We start from the raw sequence: 21,253 nt of genomic DNA on the forward strand, positions 1-21,253 counted from the left end.
TTCTCCATGCAATGGGACAGTGGCAGGGAAATCCTGCCATTGGGTATTGGCTGTTGGAAAAGGAAAGCACTGCCCTGGAGCATCGAGGTGATCCCCAGCTTGTCAAAGAACCTGAATGTCCATTTAATGTGACTGCAAATTGCCCCCGTTAAGATGCCTTCTTTCTCACTGCCATAAGAAAAAGTGTGGCTTAACATTAATAATTAATGCTCTGTGGTGACAAAGTCACCAAGAATGGAGGTGCAATCCAGTGAGTCATAATGCACCAAGGAGAGCTTTTTGCACATGAACAGGGAGGATTTCCCATCACTTTTGTTTTGATCTAATCGGCTCTGACAAGATTACACACTGTGTCTAAAAGCCTCTTTAACTCTATAGCTCTGAATAAATTTTTGAGTAGTTCTCAAGATTTCCCTGCAGAGTCTGCCTGGAACATGCTCCTAGCCCTGAATTGGTTAAATCTCTGGAGGGAGCAGTGCTTTGTCTTGGTATTTCTGCTGAAATCCAAAGAGGTTCTTGGATCACTTTGCTCTACTATAGGCAGGTGTCCTTCCCACACTGATAAAGGACCAGAATAAACTTCCTCTTAAAAAAATTGAACATGATACCAATAAAATAAAAGTTCAAATAAGAACTTACTGATTGAAGAGTTCTGAAAAAGACCATTTGTGAACTTGGAAATCAGTCAGTGTAAAAGGATGCTATGAGGTTTAGTGCTGGACTTGAGCCATTTTTTCAACCCATGTCTTGGTTTTGAGACAAATTTCAGGAGAAAACGCCCTGGAATGAATATTTCCTCTAAAGAGGAAGACTTCAATAATCCCTTTTTGCCAATGAGAGAAATGAATACCAGTGTGGAAGTGAAAAAAACCCCTGTTTATTAGCAAAAAACAAGGTCCTGGGTAACCTCCAGGTGTCAGTACAGAAAATAATAATGAAGAAAGTACAGTTTGACCTGAATAATTTTTCTTTTCCTAAGATGGGCTAATTCCAACAAGGAACAAATTCCTGTCTCTTGAAATGAGCTTGACCTACAGAACAGGACTGGTATTGCAGAAGAGAGAGCAGAGGTCTGGCCACATGACAGGAACTCAGACTCAGGGAGAACCCCTGTAATGGCCAGAAGGATTCCCTGAACCCTGCAGAAGAGGTGAGGAGAAGTTAAAATGGTACAGAAAAGCAAGATGCCAAAACTGAAGGAGAACTTGTCTTCCTCCCTTCACAGGATCTTATTTGAGGATTGTGTCTAAGTACCTGAGAAAGATTTTGCTATAGCAGCAAATTCTACAGGCTGTGAGAACCTAGGGTTATGTATTGTTCCCAGGTGAAGTATTTCACTCAGTTCTGATGCTTTTATTTGGGTATGACAGCTAAAATGGTAGAAAATGCCAGCAGCAACCTAGGGGAATATTTTAAGTCTTCAAGTCTTTTTATTCTTATTGCCAAATAAAGATAAGTCATGCTCTGCAGATGTCTGTCACCAGCACTTCCATCAAGGACTGGTCACTGGGAAAGTGTGAGTAGCAGGGGGATTTTCTGTTTAACACCCTGACTTGGTAAAGTGTGAATATACAGTGACCATTGTAACTTCTTGGGAGATGGGTGATGAATTTTCCACTGCTGCATGAAGGTTTATTTTCCCAAGAGAGGAATTTGTCACTCTGCTAGAAGTATTAATGAACCAAGAGCCTTCTCTCATGTGAAAATCCATCTTTAAGCCTACTTGCTGAGCCCAAGTCATCCCCAGCTCTGTCTAGGGCAAGGGAGAGAGGAGCCTTCTCCAGGAGTGAGTTGGTGAGTGAGCCTGGACACAGACTCACTGCAAAAGTGCCTTTTTCTCCATCAGCTCTGCAGAGAAACCAGGATGATTTAGGAGTGGGAGGCTCCAAGTTCTCAGCCTTTCTTGTCCATGTGATACTCTGATGCTTTTCCTGGTTGCTGATTAGTGGAGCAGACTCCAGCGTCATGTGGCAGCTCTTGGTGAGTTCAATGGCAGCAGGAACTAAATAATTATTAAATAAGTGATTTAAATATCTGTTGGGCCCTATTGTGGATTAGTGCAGTGCACAGCCCTCCTATTTTCAATGAATAGACTGGCTTTAACAGTTTGTGTCTGTTGTATCAATCTGGTGATTGGAAGCAGTCAGGTTTTAAGTTCCTTTATTCTCTTCCTAGATACCTGTGTACTAAGTTTAAGAGGTCACTCTAAAATTATCTTGGACATTTAGAGTTAAGAACATTCATTTTGTCAGACTCTCTGCCTTCAATAAAAAGCAGTCCCCAACAAATGCTAGCTTTAATCTCGTGTTTTTGTCAAGCATATACAAACTTGCTTTTAATTTAGCCGCTATCCTGCTGCTTGTTGTGCTTATGAAGCATTTTATTGTTGCTGTTGCCATTCTGAACTGATTGGTAAATCTGTACCAAATACTTCCCAGTGATGGAAAAAGAAACATTGAAATGTTAATAACGAAAGAGTAGGGAAGATCCAGATGTCAGCTGGGGAAAAAATGAAAACCAATCAGCCTTGATTAAACTTTTTAGATAAGAATTTGGGAACATCGTGTCAGGATAAATTGTGTTTGTTTTAACCACTCTTATCAGCCAAGACTGAAGCTGCTGCCAATAAGAAACTCTCAGGAATAAATGAATAAAAAAAGGTACAGAGATCTGATAAGGGACATAAGTTAGTCTGATTAAAGTGTTGCCATCAGAGCTGGGTGATGCTTTGAGATTTTTTTGCTTGATACAGGCCTGACAGCCATGTGGTTCACTGTTTAATTTTAGCTTGGTCTGTGGGCAAAGGAAGGGCTTCTACATCCAGACTTGTAAAGCCACTATTTTCCATGGAGATTATTTTTACCATTCTAAAAATACATTGCTGACATGAGTACCAAAGTTTCTATCCGGACCATTCTCAAAACCTTTTGGTCACTTACGCAAAAACTGGCTGACAATTAAAAGATTTTCTGACCTTAAAGAAGGTCCAAGAATGGACTGGAATTTAGTTTAACTTGCTCATAGTTTCTGCTTTGACTCCTTGAATACAGCCCATTTTTCTGCTCTTTAGTGAGGTATCACTGCTAGAAAGCTTCCGGCAGAGTGAACCACATGGGCCAGCCCTAAGGGAGTGGAAGCTGCTCCTAAAACCAGGCTTTTTGGGCTGCTCACTAACTCAACTTTCCTGCTATTCTTGTTTGAGATCCAGGGGACTGCACATGTGCCTTACTGCATCTCCTGAACTGTCATGGGACATTCCTTAATTAACTGTAAGAAGTCAAGTAGGGTGCCAGCTGGCCCAGCCTCCTCTGCCATAAAACAGGGTTTAATATGTTCAAGTTAAGGTGGCTGGGAAAGAGAGATGCAGGTAAAAACACAAGCCTGCAGGGATTTTTTTTTTTTCATTACTTCACAGATTTTAGAAGAAATGCTTTTTTCCCTTCTGCCATCCCAAGAAAATAGAGATCAATTTTTCTACATTCCATAAAACTTGGAACAGAAAATAGATTATTTTTAGCTTATTCCCTGGGCACTGTGTAGGCTTCAGTCTTTGGAGTCACTTTGTTCCCGGCTGTAGCAGATACAGGATTTATGCAAGCTCCAGAGAAAAGAAAAAATTAGGGGGAAGAAGAAAGACTTCAGAACAAGTCTCTTGCTCTCTTTTCTCCCCCCTTTCTTCCCCTTTCATTCTTGCATTTTAGAAGTTTCCTTCACTTGGCTCTCCCTCAGCATGAATTACTCTCTTGAAATATTTCGAACAGATGAGGGAAAGATTAGAATTGATTTTAGGATGGGGAAATAAAGGAAAGGAATAAAATCCTGGGAGGAAAAGCAGCAGAGCTGGTCCCCAGATAGCACAAGAGGCCAGGCTGTAGTCACAGGGTTAAAATACAGAGCCAGACACACAGGTTTGGGATGAGACATGCAGATGGATAAGCTGAAGATTTCTGGCTTTCAGGAGGAAAGCCACAGCTGAGCTGGCTGTGGCAAGTGACAGTGATGAGCTCCAAGGGTGAAGTTTGGGAGAGAGCAGAGAATAAAAATGCCCCTGAGGGTAAGATGGCCCTTGTGACAGCAGACTTCTGACAATTTCCTAAGACCCTTGGGCAGCTTCACATTGTTGTTATCCAAAGTGGAGCTGATTTATTCTGTTGGAGATGAGCTCCATCCCAAACAATGACTTGTCTTTTCTCCTTGGAACAGTCCCAGATCCAGTCTGTGTGTATCTAGTGAGGAGACCAAGCATATGTGTTTCAGATACAGAGCATGATTCTGTCTTTCCAGCATTTAAATGGTCAGACTTTAATTCTCTAGGCAGAACACAGTGTGACTGCTTTATTTTCCCATCTCTGCAAATGAGTAAGCAGTTTTTTGCCTTCCAAACTTGCTGTGGATGTTGGAAGTGAAATCTGCTATCCTTACAACCTTCCTATGTTCATGTATGTACAGAGTACAGAACAAAAAGACAGTAATGTCCCTGGGGATGTTTAGATTTACAGTTTAGCAGCAGAGAGCTGTTTTCTGAAGTCAATACACAGTAACAAAAGGTGTGTGTACAGACCTTGGACAGACGTACCTGGGCTCTGACGTGAGGGAACGTGCTGTAGGCATTAATAACACAGCAGTGTTGACCACAGCCCTGGGAATTATAGGCAGTGTGGCATTCATATTCACACAACAATGTCTCACTTGTGCTTGCTGTTTTAATTTTCTCAGGTGGATTTGCAGCTGCAGTCACCACACCGCTCGACGTAGCAAAGACAAGAATTATGTTGGCAAAGGTAAGAGGGAAGGAGGCCACCAGACAGGCCAGGGAATGGCCTGGGCATTCCAGGGTTTCTGTAGGGCCCTTGCAGAATGAAATCCAGCACCTATTAATAATCATTTCTGCTCTTGTCCTAGAAGGCAGGAGTAGATGTGAACAGGCACTGCATGCAGAACTAATGAAATTGTGTCCCTTTCCTGTGAATTCTTCTCTGGTCCCTTCCCAAGGGAGCTGTCTGAAACAGACTTGGGCTTGTGCTCAGCTTCTAGACTCTCATGCAGTGTCTTTAGAAGAAAAGCCTTGCAGAGTCAGAGTTAACTCCATGTTAAACTGCCCATCAGGGATTTATTCTGCTATTTTGGTAATTCAGAGTGTGTATGTCTTTTCTGAGGAGGGCTTGGTACTGGATTTTCTGTTGTAAAATGTTAAACTATAGAGATTATGATGGCAAACATCAGCCAACCAGGGCAGAAGGAAGATTGCTTATCAGATCAGTAAGTTCAATAAGTTTATAAATTGCTAGTGAGTCTGGTGTTCCCATCATCATCTCACTGACCCAGGGCAGAGCTGACAGCCACTGAGCCCTCAGCAGGTGAATGTTCCTAAAGCCTTTCCCAGCCCTGAAAAGAGCAGCTGTGTTGGTGAAGGATGGGCATTCTGGAGTTTCTGTGGGTGTTTTTTACCCTGTTGCTCACATCTCTCAGTTTGGGGTGTTTCTTGTTGCTCACACACACCTCCCCTGCTGAGTCTCATCTGCTGTGTTGTCTGTCATTGCTGGGTTGTGTCTGCTGCAGCTTCTTTGTCTTTGGATAGTGCTGGTGATAAACCTGTAAAAACTGGGTTTCATCTCTGCCTCTCTCCTGAGCAACCAGGTAAAGAAATGAGGGTGCTTTGAGACCATTCAGTTTCTATTAGTCATTTCACATTAAGAATTCACTCCTGGAATTTAAGTGTCTCTAGTCCTGCAGTTTGTCCTCTGTTTTGCACTCAAGACAATTTTCACATGCAATACACTACTCAGGGGTTTGGGTTTTTTTTCTTTTAAATCTGAAGGAGCAGCAAAGTCACTTGGTGCTTTGAAAGTGTTTTTATTAAGGTCTAACTGCAGTGGCAGCTGCTGGATGTACAGCTGAGTGTAGTGCAGAAGGGACTGGCTGCCCAGTTCTGAACTGACCAGCTCTGGGACCTTGATTTTGTTTCACTTTCCACCCTTTTTTCCATTCCTGGTGGTGAGGAACTGTTTCCTGTGCCTGGGGTAAGGAGGTTATGAGGATGTCTGTAATTCCTGTCATGTAGCACTAACCAGGCACAGGAGCTCAGTAAAGAACTAAACCTCTGCCAACACTTCCAATCTCTCTCTCTGTGGTGCAGGCTGGTTCCAGCAATGCCAGTGGGAATGTTCTGGCTGCCCTTGGTGGCATCTGGAGGACACAAGGCCTGTCAGGGTAAGGACGTGCTGACCTCAGGGGTTGTGTTGTCTGTGTGGTTAGGGGGTGTGAGAGGATGGGATGGGATCTGTTTCTGTTTAAATACTGGCATACAGAAAAGCCTTTTGATTGCTGCACACCTGGGCAGGGAGCAACAGTCAGGGAGCCAAGAGCAAATCCCTCAGGGAGGTTGAGTGTCCTCACCTTAGCCCTGGCTGGGGGCAGTGTCCAGGGAAGAGCACAGAAAAGAGGCTTTGTTGGGAGTACATCCAACCTCTGAGCCCAGCTCCAGGTGTCAGAGGTAAGACTGGCTTTGTGTCAATAACACATGATGGACTCTTCCCTGTGAGCATTTGTGATTTGTATCTATTTAAATCCAGGCTCATCCCATGGCAGTTTCAGCAGTTTCATTTGAGGGGTGTGAATCCCCTCTCCTGAGGTGCCAGGGAAGGTCAGCATAGGACCCACCAGCCCCTTATGGACAGTTTTTCCTCCTCCTGGCAATTCCTTGCAGGTTTGAAAGGTCTCCTCTGTTTAATTCCCCATTCTTGTTGTGGAGCACAATGTGAGCAGGCGATGCCAGCGTGCTGCCAGCAGTGGGGACAAGCTGAAGCACAGGGAGGAGCTGTGAGCTTTGATCTCCTCTTAGGTCTGGTCTTGAGCACGTGCCCCCAGATTTTTGCAGTGTGGAACCCATTGCAAAAGTGCAAGTTTCCTGAGCCAGGCTTGAGCACAAAGAGTAGGTGTGAGCAGCCACAGAGCAGCTCTGCAGGGCTGTCCTGCTGTAGCCAGAGTGTAGAAATGTTCTGGGCTTTCCTCTGACCAGCTGTGGAAGGCTGGGTGATGTCCATCCAGTCTCTTAAGTGCCTCACTTTGTCCTGAGACAGAGAATGATCCCCTGGCCTTGGAGCAGTGTGGGAACACAGAGCCTTCTGCTGGTGTTTCTAGAACATTTGGAGGTGTCAAAATTGATTTTTACTGACACTGCTTCACTTACACCCCCTTGTCCTCTTTGAGTGCATGTCTTATACCAGTAGTTGGCTTCTGAAAGTGAATATATGTCTTAACTTCTCCAGTCCATGAAGTTCAGCCTGTGCTGCCTTCAGTAGGGCTTGTGTCTCATCTGTCTTTAGCCTGGAAGAGAAACTGAGGGATTTTTGGAAGCTTGGGGCTTTACTTTGTAGTTTCCCCTAGATTTTTAGTCCTCTCACTCTTTCAGGGCACTGTCCTAACCTTTGTTGCACAACGCAGCTTTGCAGGGGACAGCTTTCTCTGAACATCTGATCTCTGCTTGCCCAGCTAATGAAAGTTCAGCCCTCTTTCTACACATGTGGGAAATAATTCAAAACAAATTGCAGGAAGTTCCTGAACACTGATTCCAGGAAGGCATCCAGCTGTGCCCCCCGGCAGCACTCAGGGATGGGCTGTCTCAGGTTTGCCTCTCGGAGGGGACGAGGTGATGTGGCAGGGGATGAGTTTTGGGCCCTGCATGGCTTGGTGGACTCTTAAGGCAGGTTTTGAAAGGGACTGGGAGAAGTGAGGCCATGTCTGGTGCTAGTTGAGCTCTGAAGGGTGTGAGGAGGCATGGACTTGACTGAGGAAACCTCCCCCACACCCTGGCCAAAAGTAAAGTTCACCCCCCAGCAGAGAGCAAAAATGTATGTTTGTGTTCTTTTCAGGGTGTTTCAGCAGTGCCCTTTTCTAAACAGCCCAGAATTAAACTCTGCCCAAAGATAGCACCAGTGGACCAGGACCAAAGGGAACACAATTCAGTTGAAATCAAAACAATAAGAGATCTGGAGAAAAAGCAACATGTAAAGGAGGCCAAGCTGCGTCAGCTGCGAGGAAAAGGAAGAAAGTCTTGGGAAAAATAAACGCAGAGGCTGCCATGCCTGCTGCCAATTATAAATCTATTAATCAAAACCAATAAAAATGTCGGGCTTTTTTGGCCAGTTACAACATGACATGATTTATGGCTCCTCTAATAAATCTCGTACTTGAAGAGGAGGAATTCTGAGGGCAGAAAGACGCATTGCTTATTGCCACCTTATTAAAACCAGAGCACAGGGCTCAGCTTCCTGGTCTGCACCTAGTAAATCCCTCTGCTTCACGCCAAGAAATTCCACATCCCTTTCTGTTAAGGGAGAGCCAGGACTGGCAGGGGTTAGGATGGGGATGGGGTGAGTGGATCTGTGAACCTTTGCTTTTGCCAGAGGAGAAGAGGAATCAGTCACAGGAAAGGGGGGGTTTGCATCTTGTCTAACAGCTTTTCACAAGGAGATAGTGGTGTTTGGAAGCCATGGAGGAAGCTTCAGAACTTATTGGTGATGAACACGAGGGTTGTTGGAGGGGTGGTGCTGGTGAGGAGGCCTGTGTGGAGCTGGGGATGGAGCTGGTGGTGTTGCACCAGGTGTCCTGTTCCTCCCATGAACCTCCTGGTCAGAGTGGGACTGGTGCATGTGAGGTACCAATTTAATTTTGCAATAACAATCCCTCTACATTGTTTAGTTTTATTTATTGAAGTGTGGGTTATGAATCTCAATTTCAGTGGAAAAATACCAGAGGGGCACATGGCTCAGCAGCAAGAGCACATGCACAGAGAAAAGCTCTGTTGCTGGGCAGCCCCTCGAAGGGAGAAGAGCAGAGAATTCTCTTTGGGGAGTAGAGAAAAGGGAATTTTACCTGGCAGCCAAGCAGGGTGGAGGAAGCCTCCACCACTGGGCTGCAAGTTACACACAATGCTTTTTTCAGCACTGCCCCCCCTGTGCTGTGTCCAGGCCCTGCATTGCTTTGCCCTGTTTCCCAGGGAAGTGGTAGGATCAGCATCCCTGGAAATGTTGAAAATGTGTAACTGTGGTGCTTGGGGACATGGGTTAGAGGTGTGCTTGGTAATGCTGGGTTATTTTGGGCTTGTCCTTTTTCAACCTACGTGATTCAATGACCCAAAGGGTAACTGCAGGGGTCCTGTTTGTCTCCTGTTAGGAACTGAGGAGTGGCAGAGTGCCAGGTGAAATCTGCAGACACAGACCAAACTCAGCTAGACAGCAGAGCTCTGCCCACCAGAGCGGCTGCTGATGGGGCCAGCAGAAATAAACCCAATTTGTCTCATCTGCTGATGGAGGCAGGCGTGCTCCAGCAGAGTTTGGATCAGACCTGCCACAGAGCTCTGCTCTTTGGATTTGGGACCTCCCTGCAGCTGTTCAGCTCTGCCCTCACGCAGAGAGGGAGCCCATGGGGGGAGCGTGGATGGGAGAGGCCACGGGTGGCAGGTGGGAACAGGAATCTGGGAGAAGCAGGGCCAGGATTCTTGGAAGTGATGGCTAGTAATGGGGGTTGCCAGGGTTGCAGCTTCTGGGTAACTCAGTTATGGGCCCCTGTTTGTGTAATAGCTGTGTCTCGAGTGGGCTGTTCTGGAAATGAATGCCTGCCCCTGCTCCTGTAATGAGGCTCCCTAATGCAGCAGGAGAGGGATGCTGTGTGCTGCTCCCTAGGATCTGCCCTATCAGTGCTCTGTCCATACATGCCTTGTACAAATTACTCTGTTTTAAAGCTGTCATTATGGTAATAGGCCCAATTGCTGTCTAGTAAAGCCATAAAATGTTTCCATCTGCCTGTGTGCTCCCGGCTCCTTAGCAGAGCTCATTACTGCCAGAGGTTTCCCTGTGCAGCAGGGAGCTCCTGAGCAGCCAGGTCTCACCAGGAATTCCAGCCTGTCCCACTGTGGACACCCTCTCAGCAGGGACCATGCAGTGCTTGGCAAAGCCAGGGACAGGATCCCTGTGGAGCTCAGCCAGGCTGAGTGCCATGGGTCTGGAAGGGGAGTGGGATGCCAAACGGATTTGATTTTAATCCTTGCTTGCCACAAAGGAAGCCTGTAATCCTCTGGGAGGATACCCTGGCCTGTCCTGAAGCTGTTTAGATTGTGAGTTTAGACGAGTCAAGCAATTGGCTTTGCATGAGTTTCCTGATAATTTCTGTGAAGATCAGGCACCTAAAAAGGGTGGCAGCTGAAGGTGGAACGGAATGGAACGGAATATTTCTGCTCCCTCACGGCTGTTCCTGGGAAGGAGCCCCTGCAGTGAGCAGGGCTGGTTCTGCAAGGGGCTGTGGGGCAGTGGGGGCCAGGACGTCCCCACCTGTCTGCAGCTCTTTGTGGCCAGCTCTCCATTCCAATGGCCCATAATGGCCTCTGCCTTTTCCTTCTGCACCCGAGCAGTGTGGAGAGGGGTTAAAAACCACAAACCTTGGGAGTGCTGTGTTAGGGAAGTCCAGACAGATTCCTGCAGCGAGCGGTGGGGTGGGATTGAAGAAACCAGCAAGAGAGAGTTTTTGTTGGCCTTGTTTCCCGAAGCCCCTGCATCCGCTCCCCGCTCATCCTCTCACAGCGCCTCTCCTTTGCCTCCAGCTTGTTTGCAGGTGTTGTCCCACGGATGGCAGCCATCAGCCTGGGAGGCTTCATCTTCCTGGGGACATACGAGAAGACTCGGCAGCTGCTGCTCTGAGCCAGCCCGGCCGGTCCTGCAGGGGGAGAAGCCGGAGGAGGAGCAGGCTGGGAGCAGAGCCTTCCTCCCGCACCCCTCACAGCAGCTGTCCCGCAGGCTGAGAGCCACTCTGCCTGCTAGGGAAAAGTAAATCCTCCAATAATCCAGTTTCCCAAACATGAAATTTTCCTGCATGGAAAGCGGGTGAGGTAATTTTGAAGAGTTGTGCCAAAAAAGTAATGTTTGGGGGGTAAACAGCTAATTACGGTGGCTGCAAAAGGCATTATTAGAACTCCTGCAGGGAAAGTGTTTTGGAAAGCTCTGGCTTGGGGGCTGAGTGGGGAGGCTGAAATAAAGCAAGTTTTCATCATTCAGTGGCACCTGCCTCGTAACAGGGGAGGGGAAGGGGCTGATAGAGTTACAGCCTGCTGCCCTCCAACAGCACCGAAAGGATCCTGGCTTGGGAGAACTCTTTGTCAAAGACAATCATCCATTTGTTCCTGATTCGAGCTGTATTTGTGGAAGTTTATATTCCTGTTTATACCTACAGGTGCTCAGCAAGCATTCCTGTGTGGGAGCCAGTGCAGCTTTATTAATCACACTCATATTTCTCCAGTAAAAGCACAGGCTTGGATTATTTTACAGCTGTGCTTGTGCAAAGACATGGAGCTCTGCCTTCTTTTGGTCTTCATGCCTGAGCAGCAGGAGAATGGCAGTGCTGAAGCTTGGGAGGGCAAGGCAGGGAGAACATCAGAGTTCTGCTCAGTGGATCATGTTGAGAGCCACTCAACATAATCAGAGTTCTGTAGGGGTGGATCCTGAGGGCTCTTGGGGGGCTGCTGGCAGGCAAAATCCTGCTGCTGTTCTCACGCAGGAAACACAAGCTGCAGCAGCCAAAACGGTGTGGGGATGAGTGAGATGAAAAGAATTATTTGGAATTACTCAAAATTATCACCAGTTGGTGCTGGGGGTTTACAGGACCAGCTTGGCTGCGTGGTGGCTGGGCAGGTTCAGCTGGGGAGGGTGTTTGTGTGGGCAGGCAGAGCCAAGGGGTTTGGTTGGTGATGGTTTCCTGCACGGCCCACGGTTTCCTGGGCCATGGGAAGCTCCTCACACAGGGCAGAGGAGTGGGTGCCACAGGCCCTGGGTGCTGTAATTTACCTGTGGGGCTGTTCCCCTCATGAGGACAGTGTTTGGAGTCCTGGGAGAGGGAGAACCCATGCCAGACCAGGGCAGTGGCCTGAGCAGGGGACACCAGTGACACCAGAGCCCCTGCCCAGAGTGCCTACAGCACGGGCTGGATGTTTTATTACACTGCTCTCCATGACAGAGTTGTAAGACTTTTCAGAGGCCAAAACTTAGAAAATAATTGGCAGACAAGTAAAACATACAGAACAAAGGACATAATTCTTAAAAATAATCTTCAATTAAAATGGGGAATTCGGCCAAGTCCCATATTGGCTGGTTGGTAACACTGCTCACTACCATGGCTTGGTGTAGCTGTGCTTCCTGCCACTTTGAGGCTGTCTCTTTTTATGACATTCTATATATATATCTATTTATCACATTCAATTTTAGGGACTGGGAAGGGAGGGAGATTTATTACTCTGTCTCAAAAATCTATCACATTTTCTCTTGAAGCTCTTTAAACATGGTGAGAGAGGGTTAGCACTGCAGCTGATGCATTTAATTACTTGAGCTGTAAATAATCATCTTTATGTCATTGGGTCCAAATGGTGCATTTTTTGTTGTTTTTATTTAATATTGCAGAATCAGTTTTTGTCATCACCTTTTTTTTTATTATTAAAATTAAAAACCCTAACTAAAACCCGACAAAACCCAGCCAAGCAGCCAAATTGTTGTAGCCAACCTAATGGTGGGAGGGGACAGACCTGAAGTGATTCCCTTTCCCTGTGCCAGTGGAGCAGCTCTGCAGCAAAGGCCAAAGGTACCTGGGAATGGCAGCAGGCAACTGAGAGCCCCAGCAGGTGGCCAGGGCTGCTCTGCACTCACCAGTTTGCCTAATATGGATGAAAAGGACATTTTTAGTTTTGGGACTGTGGGGAGAAAAAATAGACCAAAAAATGCATGGATTCTCCTATGACTGTTTGTCTTAAGTTTTAGCAATGTTTTCTTTCAAGTTTACCAAAACATAATGTAGCCCATTACTGGGATGAAGTGGGATAACAACTTAAATTTTACACCAGGCACCAGCCTCTTAAAACCTCTCTCAATTTAAAAAAAATGAACTCCTAGATGTGTTAAGGAACTTTGAGTATTCTCAGTCAACCTGCTTTATACCCAAAGTGATAATTTCAAGGGGGAATTAATTCTATTTTTTCAGAAAAATACGGAAACTGAATTGAGATTTTTAGTTAAAGCAGGAATTCAGGCTTATCTCCAAAGCTACCTCTGGAATTTCCACCCAGGGTGGGGCTGGGGTTTGGGAACACCAGAGGTTTTCACAACTGCAGCTGGGTCTGGTGCTGTCCTGGCCCTGTTTTTACTTGCACACACACACACACCCCCCTCATCTGTTCTGTTCTCACTGCCAAGATAGGGGGACTTGCCAGATACTAAAGCAAGCTGATATATTGGAAACGTATTTCTTACAAGTTCTGTATTGTATTTTTCCATCCAGCCCCAAATTCCACCCCATCCACAGGCCAGGCTGTCAGAGCCTCACGCTGTTCCCCAGGATCTCATGGCCCAATTTCAAGAGCAGGTACTTTGGCAGTTAATTTGTGACAGAAAGACAGAAAAGAGATATAGCAATGGATTAGAATTTTATTTAATTTTCAACTGAAACTCCCAAAAGCTCACTCTCAACAGATCAGCCGTAATATTATAAATGAACCTTTATTAAAGACACTTCAATGCCGTTTGTTAGACACTTCAATATCTTACATGTTTTTCAATGTACAACATTGTACCAAATTCTCTAATAAATAAATAAATTTGTACACAAAAGTAATACTTCCTCTTTCACATTGCCTCTTAGAAGCAGCAAATTCACATATTTAGTGGAAGTCATAACATTAGGCAGTTAACTTTATTCAGAACCATTATTTTCAATGTTAACATGACAAATACGCTTTTGTATCTGCACTGGTGATGACATTTCTGCCAGCAAAACGAGCCCATTGAATCATTCCCATCTTCCCCATGTCCCTGGTTCCATGAGTTAGTTCTGGACCACTTTTCCCTTCAGCAAAGGGAAAACTGTGCTCGGTTTATAATTTTCTAACATCCATTTCCTTTGCTTTGAATAAACTTGGCACTCAACATAATTCGCCACCTGTCTCAAAGTGCAAACGTGTCAATAGTCAGGGACTGGGACAGACAGGTACTGGCTGAATTATGCCTGCCTTCACCCAGGGGCAGCTGCTGCTCTCCCTGGCCCTCAGAGCAGGTCCTTCCCTTACAGGAGCTAAGGCTGGGTAGGACCAGCTCGTGACAAAACCAAGGGGCAGCTTGCAGCCACTCCCTGAAACCCCACAAGTGCAGCAGCGCTGGGGCAGGTCCCTCAGGGATGGATCTAAAGTGAACATGAAGTGTTTCTGCCCTTATCTCTGCTCCTTGTTCTGAACCACAGTCCTGGCAAAGGTGGATTCCCAGACTCGGCCTCAGTGGAACTGGTATTTGGAGTTGCTCCTAAGGAAAAAAGTAACAACACCCCCCTCCCACCCATGATAAACCTGCCCCAAAGTAGTCATCACCAGAGTTAGCAACCTCATGTTAGCAGAACTCAAATCACAAAGAACTGGGAGTCCTCCATCCACAGGTACCAGCAAACACCAACAGAAAGCAACCTTTCTATAAATAAAAAGCATCATTGTGAAGTCAGAAGTGACAAAGATCTGTCTGACTGAGGTGGGTATTTCTTTATCCCCCCTCCATTAATGGATGAACTTAAAAAGACCACATAAAAACATTTGGGACATTTCCATTTAAAAGTCTATTCAACCATGAATCCACAGTTTTCCTTATAAAACAAATGTATTTCTGACTAGCCCAGAATTGCTACACCAGGCAGCATAACTCACTTGAAGGTGATGTTTTCATATAGAGAGTCTGGCTGTTCAACTACAAAGTGTAATATTGTGTTGCAGGGAAAAAAAAAAAAAAAAAGTATTGGATGAATTAGTGATACAGCTGTCCCCTTAGGAGTACAGTTTAGTTTTGTTGTCAAAACAGCTCTATGGTTTCAAACCCCCCCAGAACAGATGTGGTTTTTGGGTGTGAAAATGCATTATACACTGGCACAGGTTATTTTTATTAAGGAAGGCAAGGCTGAATTGCTGCACACACCTCAGACAGGTAGAGCTGGGTCCCTTTGGGAGGGGAAGGGCCTGTGGTGAGGGCTGTGGTGCTCAGAGCTGTGCACACATGGCAGGTAAAACCTCTGTGATGATGTGTTTGAGAGGTGCACTGTTATGAGACCACCCCTGGTTTACTGCACAAGTTATTTATTTTGGTAACAACTTCTTCCCAGTCAAAACAGCCTTTTCCTCTGGTTGTTTTGGGGCTCTGCACTGTTGAAGAGTTATTTAGTGCCTCCTGTGTGGTCCACTCTAAAGTCTCACACAGTCACAGTTTAAATACTAATTTTTATGAAGTTTTGAAAAATAATGGAATTCAAGTTCTTCCACCAACAGGAACATATCAGGTTGCTACATAATTGCTCACTGCTTTTTTTCTTTATAAATTTCATTTGACACAGTTGAAGATCTCTGTTACTAAATGTGTTAAGTACAATCAATTTCCAAGGGGAACAAAATTTGTGCTAAGTAATCCAATTGAATCACAGAAAGACTTGGGTTGGAAGGGACAGAATCACAGGATTAACTAGGTTGGAAGAGACCTTTGAGATGATCAAGTCCAACCTTTGACCTAACACCACCTTATCATCTAAACCCCCTGCTGCGGTCAGGAAGAACTTTCATTAGTCCAGGTTGCTCAGAGGTCATCCAGCCTGAACACCTCCAGGGATGGGACATCCACAGCTTCTCTGGCAACCTGTACCAGTGCCTCACCACCCTCACAGGGAGGAATTTCAATTTCTTCTGTATCTAACCTAAACTTCCCCTTTTTCAGTTTGAACTCATTACTCCTTACATTGAGGGCACCAGAACTGTGTGCAGAAGCCCAGGTGGGGCCTCACCTGAGTGGAGCAGAGGAGCAGAATCTGCTGCCCACAATGCTCTGTATGCAGGCCAGGAGATGGTTGGATTTCTGGGCTGTGAGCACACATGGCCAGGGCACATCCAGCCTCTGATCCACCCACACCCCCAAATCCCTCTCCACAGGGCTGTTCCTGGTCACTTTTCCACCCAACCAGTACCTGGGATTGCCCCAACCCCAGTGTACATGGTGTAAAGGAACTTCCACTGAAAAGAGGACAATCCCTTTGGAACAGTCTGGCTTTTAAAAGCTCTGTTTATGCATTTAAGGCACCAGAATTATTTCTCTCACAAAGTTTAACAGCAACCTGATACTGAAAACAATATTGCCAAAATTGTAAAATTTCACTCAGTTTTCCATGCACTAAAGATTAAAATAGCCTCTGTAAAAGATATATATATTTTATATATATATATTTATATATGAAAACTCTTATGTACAATTGTATCAAATACTTTTCTCTTTACACAATAATCCCTTGCATTTATGTGCTTCATATGCAAGTTGACTTTTGAACACTTCATACTTCTCAGGGAAGTTTTAAACTATGTACAATCAGATGACGCTCGAACAGGAGTTTGTTCCCCATACAAGCTTGTTTCTCATACCTCAGTTGGTTGCCTTTGCCAGGCCATCAGTTCAAGATTCGAGGTAGAAGTAAGTAGCCTATATACTCTGTGCAAAAAAAAAAAAAAATTTAAAAAAAGTAATAGTGTGTTTGTTAATTTGCACGTGGCAGTCAGTCTGTGCTCTCAGTCCAGAGACCTGTTGGGCAGCTTGGGCTCGTGAGTGGAGTCGTGGGGCTGGGCTGTGGTGCTGCTGCTGCTGGGCAGGAGAGCCTGCTCCACCTCTGCTTCCCTCTGCAGATCCAGTAGTGCTGGGGATATTTCAGGAAGCACGTTCAGTTGCTTTAATGACCCTCCTGCAGGCGAAGCTCTCACCAAATTAAGGTTGTTAAGCTCTGAAGGCTTTGCTGCTGCTTGTGAAGAGCCTGCAAAACCCCAAAGGAGCAGCATGGTTAGGTGATGCTCAGCCTGCCAAGCACTCCCATCCTCCACAGCCCTGCAGGTCTTTCCCAACCTCAATAATTCTATTCTATGCCCAAACCAACCCCACCGCTGCCATCCACGCCTGTGAGCTGGTTGAAAAGGCTGAGGGGAGCACCTGGGGTGGTGCTACAACCCTGCTGGTGGCCCTGGGGATCAGAGGCGACCCCGAGGAAGGACGTACCGTGCGCGTCCGCGAGCAGCGCGCCGGCCGCGCCCTCCGGCCTTATCCTGTCGTGGTTGCTGGGGTACAGGGTCCCGTCTGTTTCCACCCTCTTGCCACTGGCAATCCCGTTGCAGGGCTGAGCGTGAAGAAGGCTGGTGCCTGCACTCCTCTTCCTCTGGTGCTCCCTGCTGCTCAGTGCACTGGGGTGGGTGCTCTCCACAGTCCTTAGGCTCTGGCAGTCCTTGGCGTAGGAGCGGAGGGTGACGCTGTCCGTGCTGCCGCTGCACTCCGTGCACACCACGGGCAGCCCGTAGCCTGAGGGGCAGGAAGGGAAAACCAACAAGGTAAGAGGAGCAGATGGACGTGGCCAGCACTGGAGCACACAAATCATGGGAGGGAAGGGCAGTTCCGTGCAGCTCACTGGGGGAATCTCTTGCTAAATAACGTGGACACTTTGTGGTCTCACACAGGGCTATCACACACCCACCATCACTCCAGGTAGGTCCAACTAACAGCTTTAGTTAGTATGGGATTCATTTTCACTCCAAAGTACTTGTAACTTTCTTTTTTTTTTTATTTCCTTTTCCAGGCTTTCTAATCAGGGTAGAAGTGCAAAGTGGAACTTTACTATAGCGGCTTTAAAATACCAAGCTACCTTTCTTATTTTTGTGCTGCTGCTTTACAGGGAGCAGCATCAGCTTGCACTGTTATCTCAAGATATGTCATTACTGGTAGTGGGAACAACAGATGAGCAGAATTCAATGCAGCAAGGAGTTTCTAAATGTTTAAAGGTAATTTCCTTAGCGCACTCAACAACTTTCCATTATTAAAATTTACATTAGTTTCTCCTAGAGAGAAAATTTGTTTCATTGGCTTATTTTCCGTGGCTTTTACAATGCAGTGTGAGAACAGAAAGCACATCCTAAAAATAGAAAACTATGAGTGGAACACCACAGAAATTGGCAAAGAGCAGAGGCAGGTGTAGTGCCCAAAACAACCTTTAAATTTTGAAAATAAATGAAAAAGCTGAGCTTTGAAGTCAACAGCCCTTTTAAAAGAGCGTGAAAAAAATTAACACTTTCAGTTTTGAAAGTGCTCTCATAATTTAAGAATATTTCAAATCAAAATTCCCATCAGCCAGCTGCACAGAATGGCAACTGGGAGCTTTACTCTGCCTCTTTCTGACAGTTCCTCAAATTCCAAATATCCAAGCTTGAGAGAGGATCAAAGCAAGCAGGAGAAAGTAAATTTTCTGTGCTTGCACCTGAGAATCATTCTGAGCTTTTTTTTTTTCTCTGAAGGTTAACAATTCCTTGTGTTAATGCTGTCTGACTTGGAGGGTTTTGTGATCTGTACAAACATGAAATGCCTTCTCAGATTAATTGGTTTTGTACCTGTCTTATCTGGAACAAGCATTCCATCAGCCATGTCCTCAGTTTTCCAAGTGTCTTTATTATAGCTGATACACAGCTTGGGCTGTCTACAACCTACAGCAGGAGCTTCAACATCTGGACACCTTCCAGCATCAGCCTGACACATCCCTGTAACAAACAAACCATCTGGGTAAAGATCACAGCCATCTGCTCACAGTTAAATGACTTGTTGGTCTTATTTACACTGGAAATGGGAGAAAAAATAGCAATGGAGATAAAAGACAATTTTCAGTAAACATTTAACAGAATAAATGCTGCACAATCTCAGGAGGATCTTAGTTCACAACTCCTTCCTAATGTGCTGTGTTTAAATAGTGTAAAACCCCAACATTTAATTTCAAAGCCTGAAGGCAGGGACAGGCAATGTTAATGCATTTTCTAGTATGACTATGGGTAACGCTGCTGCCAAAAAAAGAATCCAAAATTAGCAAAAAACCAGTCCTTGGGGCCTGACTGAGCAGTTTGTGAGGCAGTCAGCTTGTAGGAACACTTACTCCTGGGAGAGGAGAGCTTTGTGAAGTCAAACACAGATCCCTGCTCTGCATAAATGCAGGAGTTGCATTATAAAGATCTCTCAGATAACTCAGAACAAACACAAACACAGGAGTACTCTGGGCTGAGACTTCTACCTCCCGTATCAAGCTGGGATCCAGCATTACAGAATAACGAAACCACTGCTCACCATTGCTGTCAATGTGCCCGTTGGGCTGCTGGGTGTCCACTCCAATGGCCACTTCCTGGCGCTCCGAGAGAGTCCCTTGGGAGGACAAGTAGCTTGGCACATCAGGAGGCACAATAGTCTCATCTAGAGCAATGGGAGAAGGGAAAAGTCAGCTCCCAGCAGGACTTTTCTAAGGAAAGTCACAGTTTCAAGGGGGATTTGGGACCAGATCTAGAAGCGGTTATTTTCTGTAGGTGCACTGGAAACTGAACTGCCTGATTTTTCCTTTCCCCTCAGAAGCCCCATTCCTGATTTTTCAAAGCTTAAAGCTGTGGGAGAGAGTGCTGATAATGGCTCTTTGAGTGCATGTGGCATGGTCAGTACATAATAGATGGAGTAGAACTATTTATTCAGAAGAAGTAAGTCCTTCTCTTTTCCCTAAAGTTCAGTCCCTCCTTTGACTCAAGTGTTCTGCCTCCTGAAGTTAGGAGTAAAAGTATTCTGCAGAACAGGGTGTTTGATTCTCTTAAGCAGGAAATAAGTCTTAAGCCTCTTGGCTTTCTCCATTTTTATCAGGCAATTTCAGTTTCCCTTGCCACACAAAACCAAGTGAAACTCAATTATATCAGGCACGAAGCCCTGGATTTTGAGGACTAAAAAAGGGAATTATAAAAGAATCCCACTAATACATCACACAGCTAATAGGCTATCCAAGACTTCCTACCTAGCCCATGTTTTTAAAAATCCTTTTGTACTCTATCTAAAGCTAGCATAATGTAGGAAGGCTGGAAATTCCAAGCGGGCTGGGAAAGTCTTAGGCTGGTTCTTCCATACTTCTGTTTTGTTAAGAGGCTGCATAAGGAGGGCAGGAGACTTTATTCTCACTGCAACACTTATTTCAGCACCAAATTACCCCCTCTGAGTATCAGGACAAAGCACTAAATGCTAATTCTTCCTCTAAAAAGCAACAGATACCCCCCCGTCATCAGGGCTAGCTCTCATACACAACATGAAAAAAGGGATTCCTGCTTCTAGGTCTAATTTCTCAAGTTTTGACTTCAAAGTTTTTGCAAATACAGACTTCCAAAAACCAAGACAGGTTCCCAGCATCATGGACATCACCCAGACTGTCTCAAGGGTTATCATTTATGGTCATGGAAAACCAAAGTAGCAGAGCAATGGCTGGAACTACAGCCAAGTGGAAAAGACCTTCCTGAAGAGCAAGCCAAGGGGAGAAATGCAGCTCTGAACATGCTTCAGCAGCAAGTGAAAGCTGGCTCCAGGAGAACGAGGGAGATAAGCCAGCTGCAGTTCCAGGGGACGGTGAGGTTCGGTGGGACGTCTGGCAGCACGAAAGCTTAGAGGGGGCCTCAGGACACTGCAGCTACCTGTGTTGGTGACGCTGTACTCTTCACTCTTCTTCCTGGTCTGGTAGATGATGCAGACCCAGACGAGGGAGGTGAGCACGATGCTGCAGACCACGGCGATGGTGATGATGCCCACGGTGGTGCGGTCCTTGCGGCAGCCCAGCGACTGCAGGACGCTGACGTGGCTGTGCGCGCGCTCCGTGCCCAGCGTGTTGGACATCTCACACGTGTACTTCCCCGCGTCCTCCAGCACCACGTTCCTGACGATCAGCAGCTGGTTGCCCGAGGTGAAGTGGTGCCTCTCTGTCACCACCAGGGGCTGGTCGCCTTTCAGCCAGGTGATGCGGGGCGGGGGGCTCCCCGTGGCTTTGCACTGGAGAGCCACGGTCTCACCGACGGACACCACGTGATCTTCCAGCGGATGGACCAAAGACGGTGTCTCTGCAGGAGAACGAACACAGAAATTGATTTTTAAGGGACAGTGTAACAACAGATTTAACAGCACTGGATGTTCCTCGTGTTCCTGCAGACACGAAGTAGGCACATGCTCAGGAATATGGCAGCTGCACTCCACAACAGATCTAGCAACCACAGCCAACTGGTGTTAAGTTTTCCCAACAAGAAACTTCTGAGGATGTGGGCCAACAGCTGAAACGTGAATTATTTCACAGACCAAGAGAGATCACGTGCAATTTCCTTTTGAAGTCATTGTCCCAGACAGCA

The 21,253-nt window shown here is 46.0% G+C and overlaps 2 protein-coding genes across 3 annotated transcripts in view; one reads left to right on the forward strand and one right to left on the reverse strand.

Moving 5' to 3' along the window:
* SLC25A26 (solute carrier family 25 member 26) overlaps positions 1–11,043 on the forward strand; it is an 82,119-nt gene extending 71,076 nt beyond the window's left edge. For both annotated transcript variants that reach the window (XM_064432974.1, XM_064432975.1), the window contains exons 9-11: positions 4,717–4,781; positions 6,137–6,210; positions 10,598–11,043. In XM_064432974.1, coding sequence (XP_064289044.1) covers positions 4,717–4,781; positions 6,137–6,210; positions 10,598–10,694 — 236 coding nt within the window. In that variant the 3' untranslated portion in view covers positions 10,695–11,043. The remainder of the gene's footprint in view (positions 1–4,716; positions 4,782–6,136; positions 6,211–10,597) is intronic.
* A 2,399-nt stretch (positions 11,044–13,442) lies between these two features.
* The window catches only part of LRIG1 (leucine rich repeats and immunoglobulin like domains 1), a 91,276-nt gene continuing 83,465 nt past the window's right edge, over positions 13,443–21,253 (reverse strand). The window contains exons 15-19 of the mRNA XM_064432973.1: positions 20,552–20,971; positions 19,185–19,307; positions 18,464–18,610; positions 17,088–17,384; positions 13,443–16,848 (exon numbers count right to left, since the gene is read on the reverse strand). Of these exons, the coding sequence (XP_064289043.1) occupies positions 16,610–16,848; positions 17,088–17,384; positions 18,464–18,610; positions 19,185–19,307; positions 20,552–20,971 (1,226 nt within the window). The 3' untranslated portion in view covers positions 13,443–16,609. The remainder of the gene's footprint in view (positions 16,849–17,087; positions 17,385–18,463; positions 18,611–19,184; positions 19,308–20,551; positions 20,972–21,253) is intronic.

This window comes from Passer domesticus, chromosome 9, assembly GCF_036417665.1.
Source record: "Passer domesticus isolate bPasDom1 chromosome 9, bPasDom1.hap1, whole genome shotgun sequence".
NCBI lineage: Eukaryota > Metazoa > Chordata > Aves > Passeriformes > Passeridae > Passer > Passer domesticus.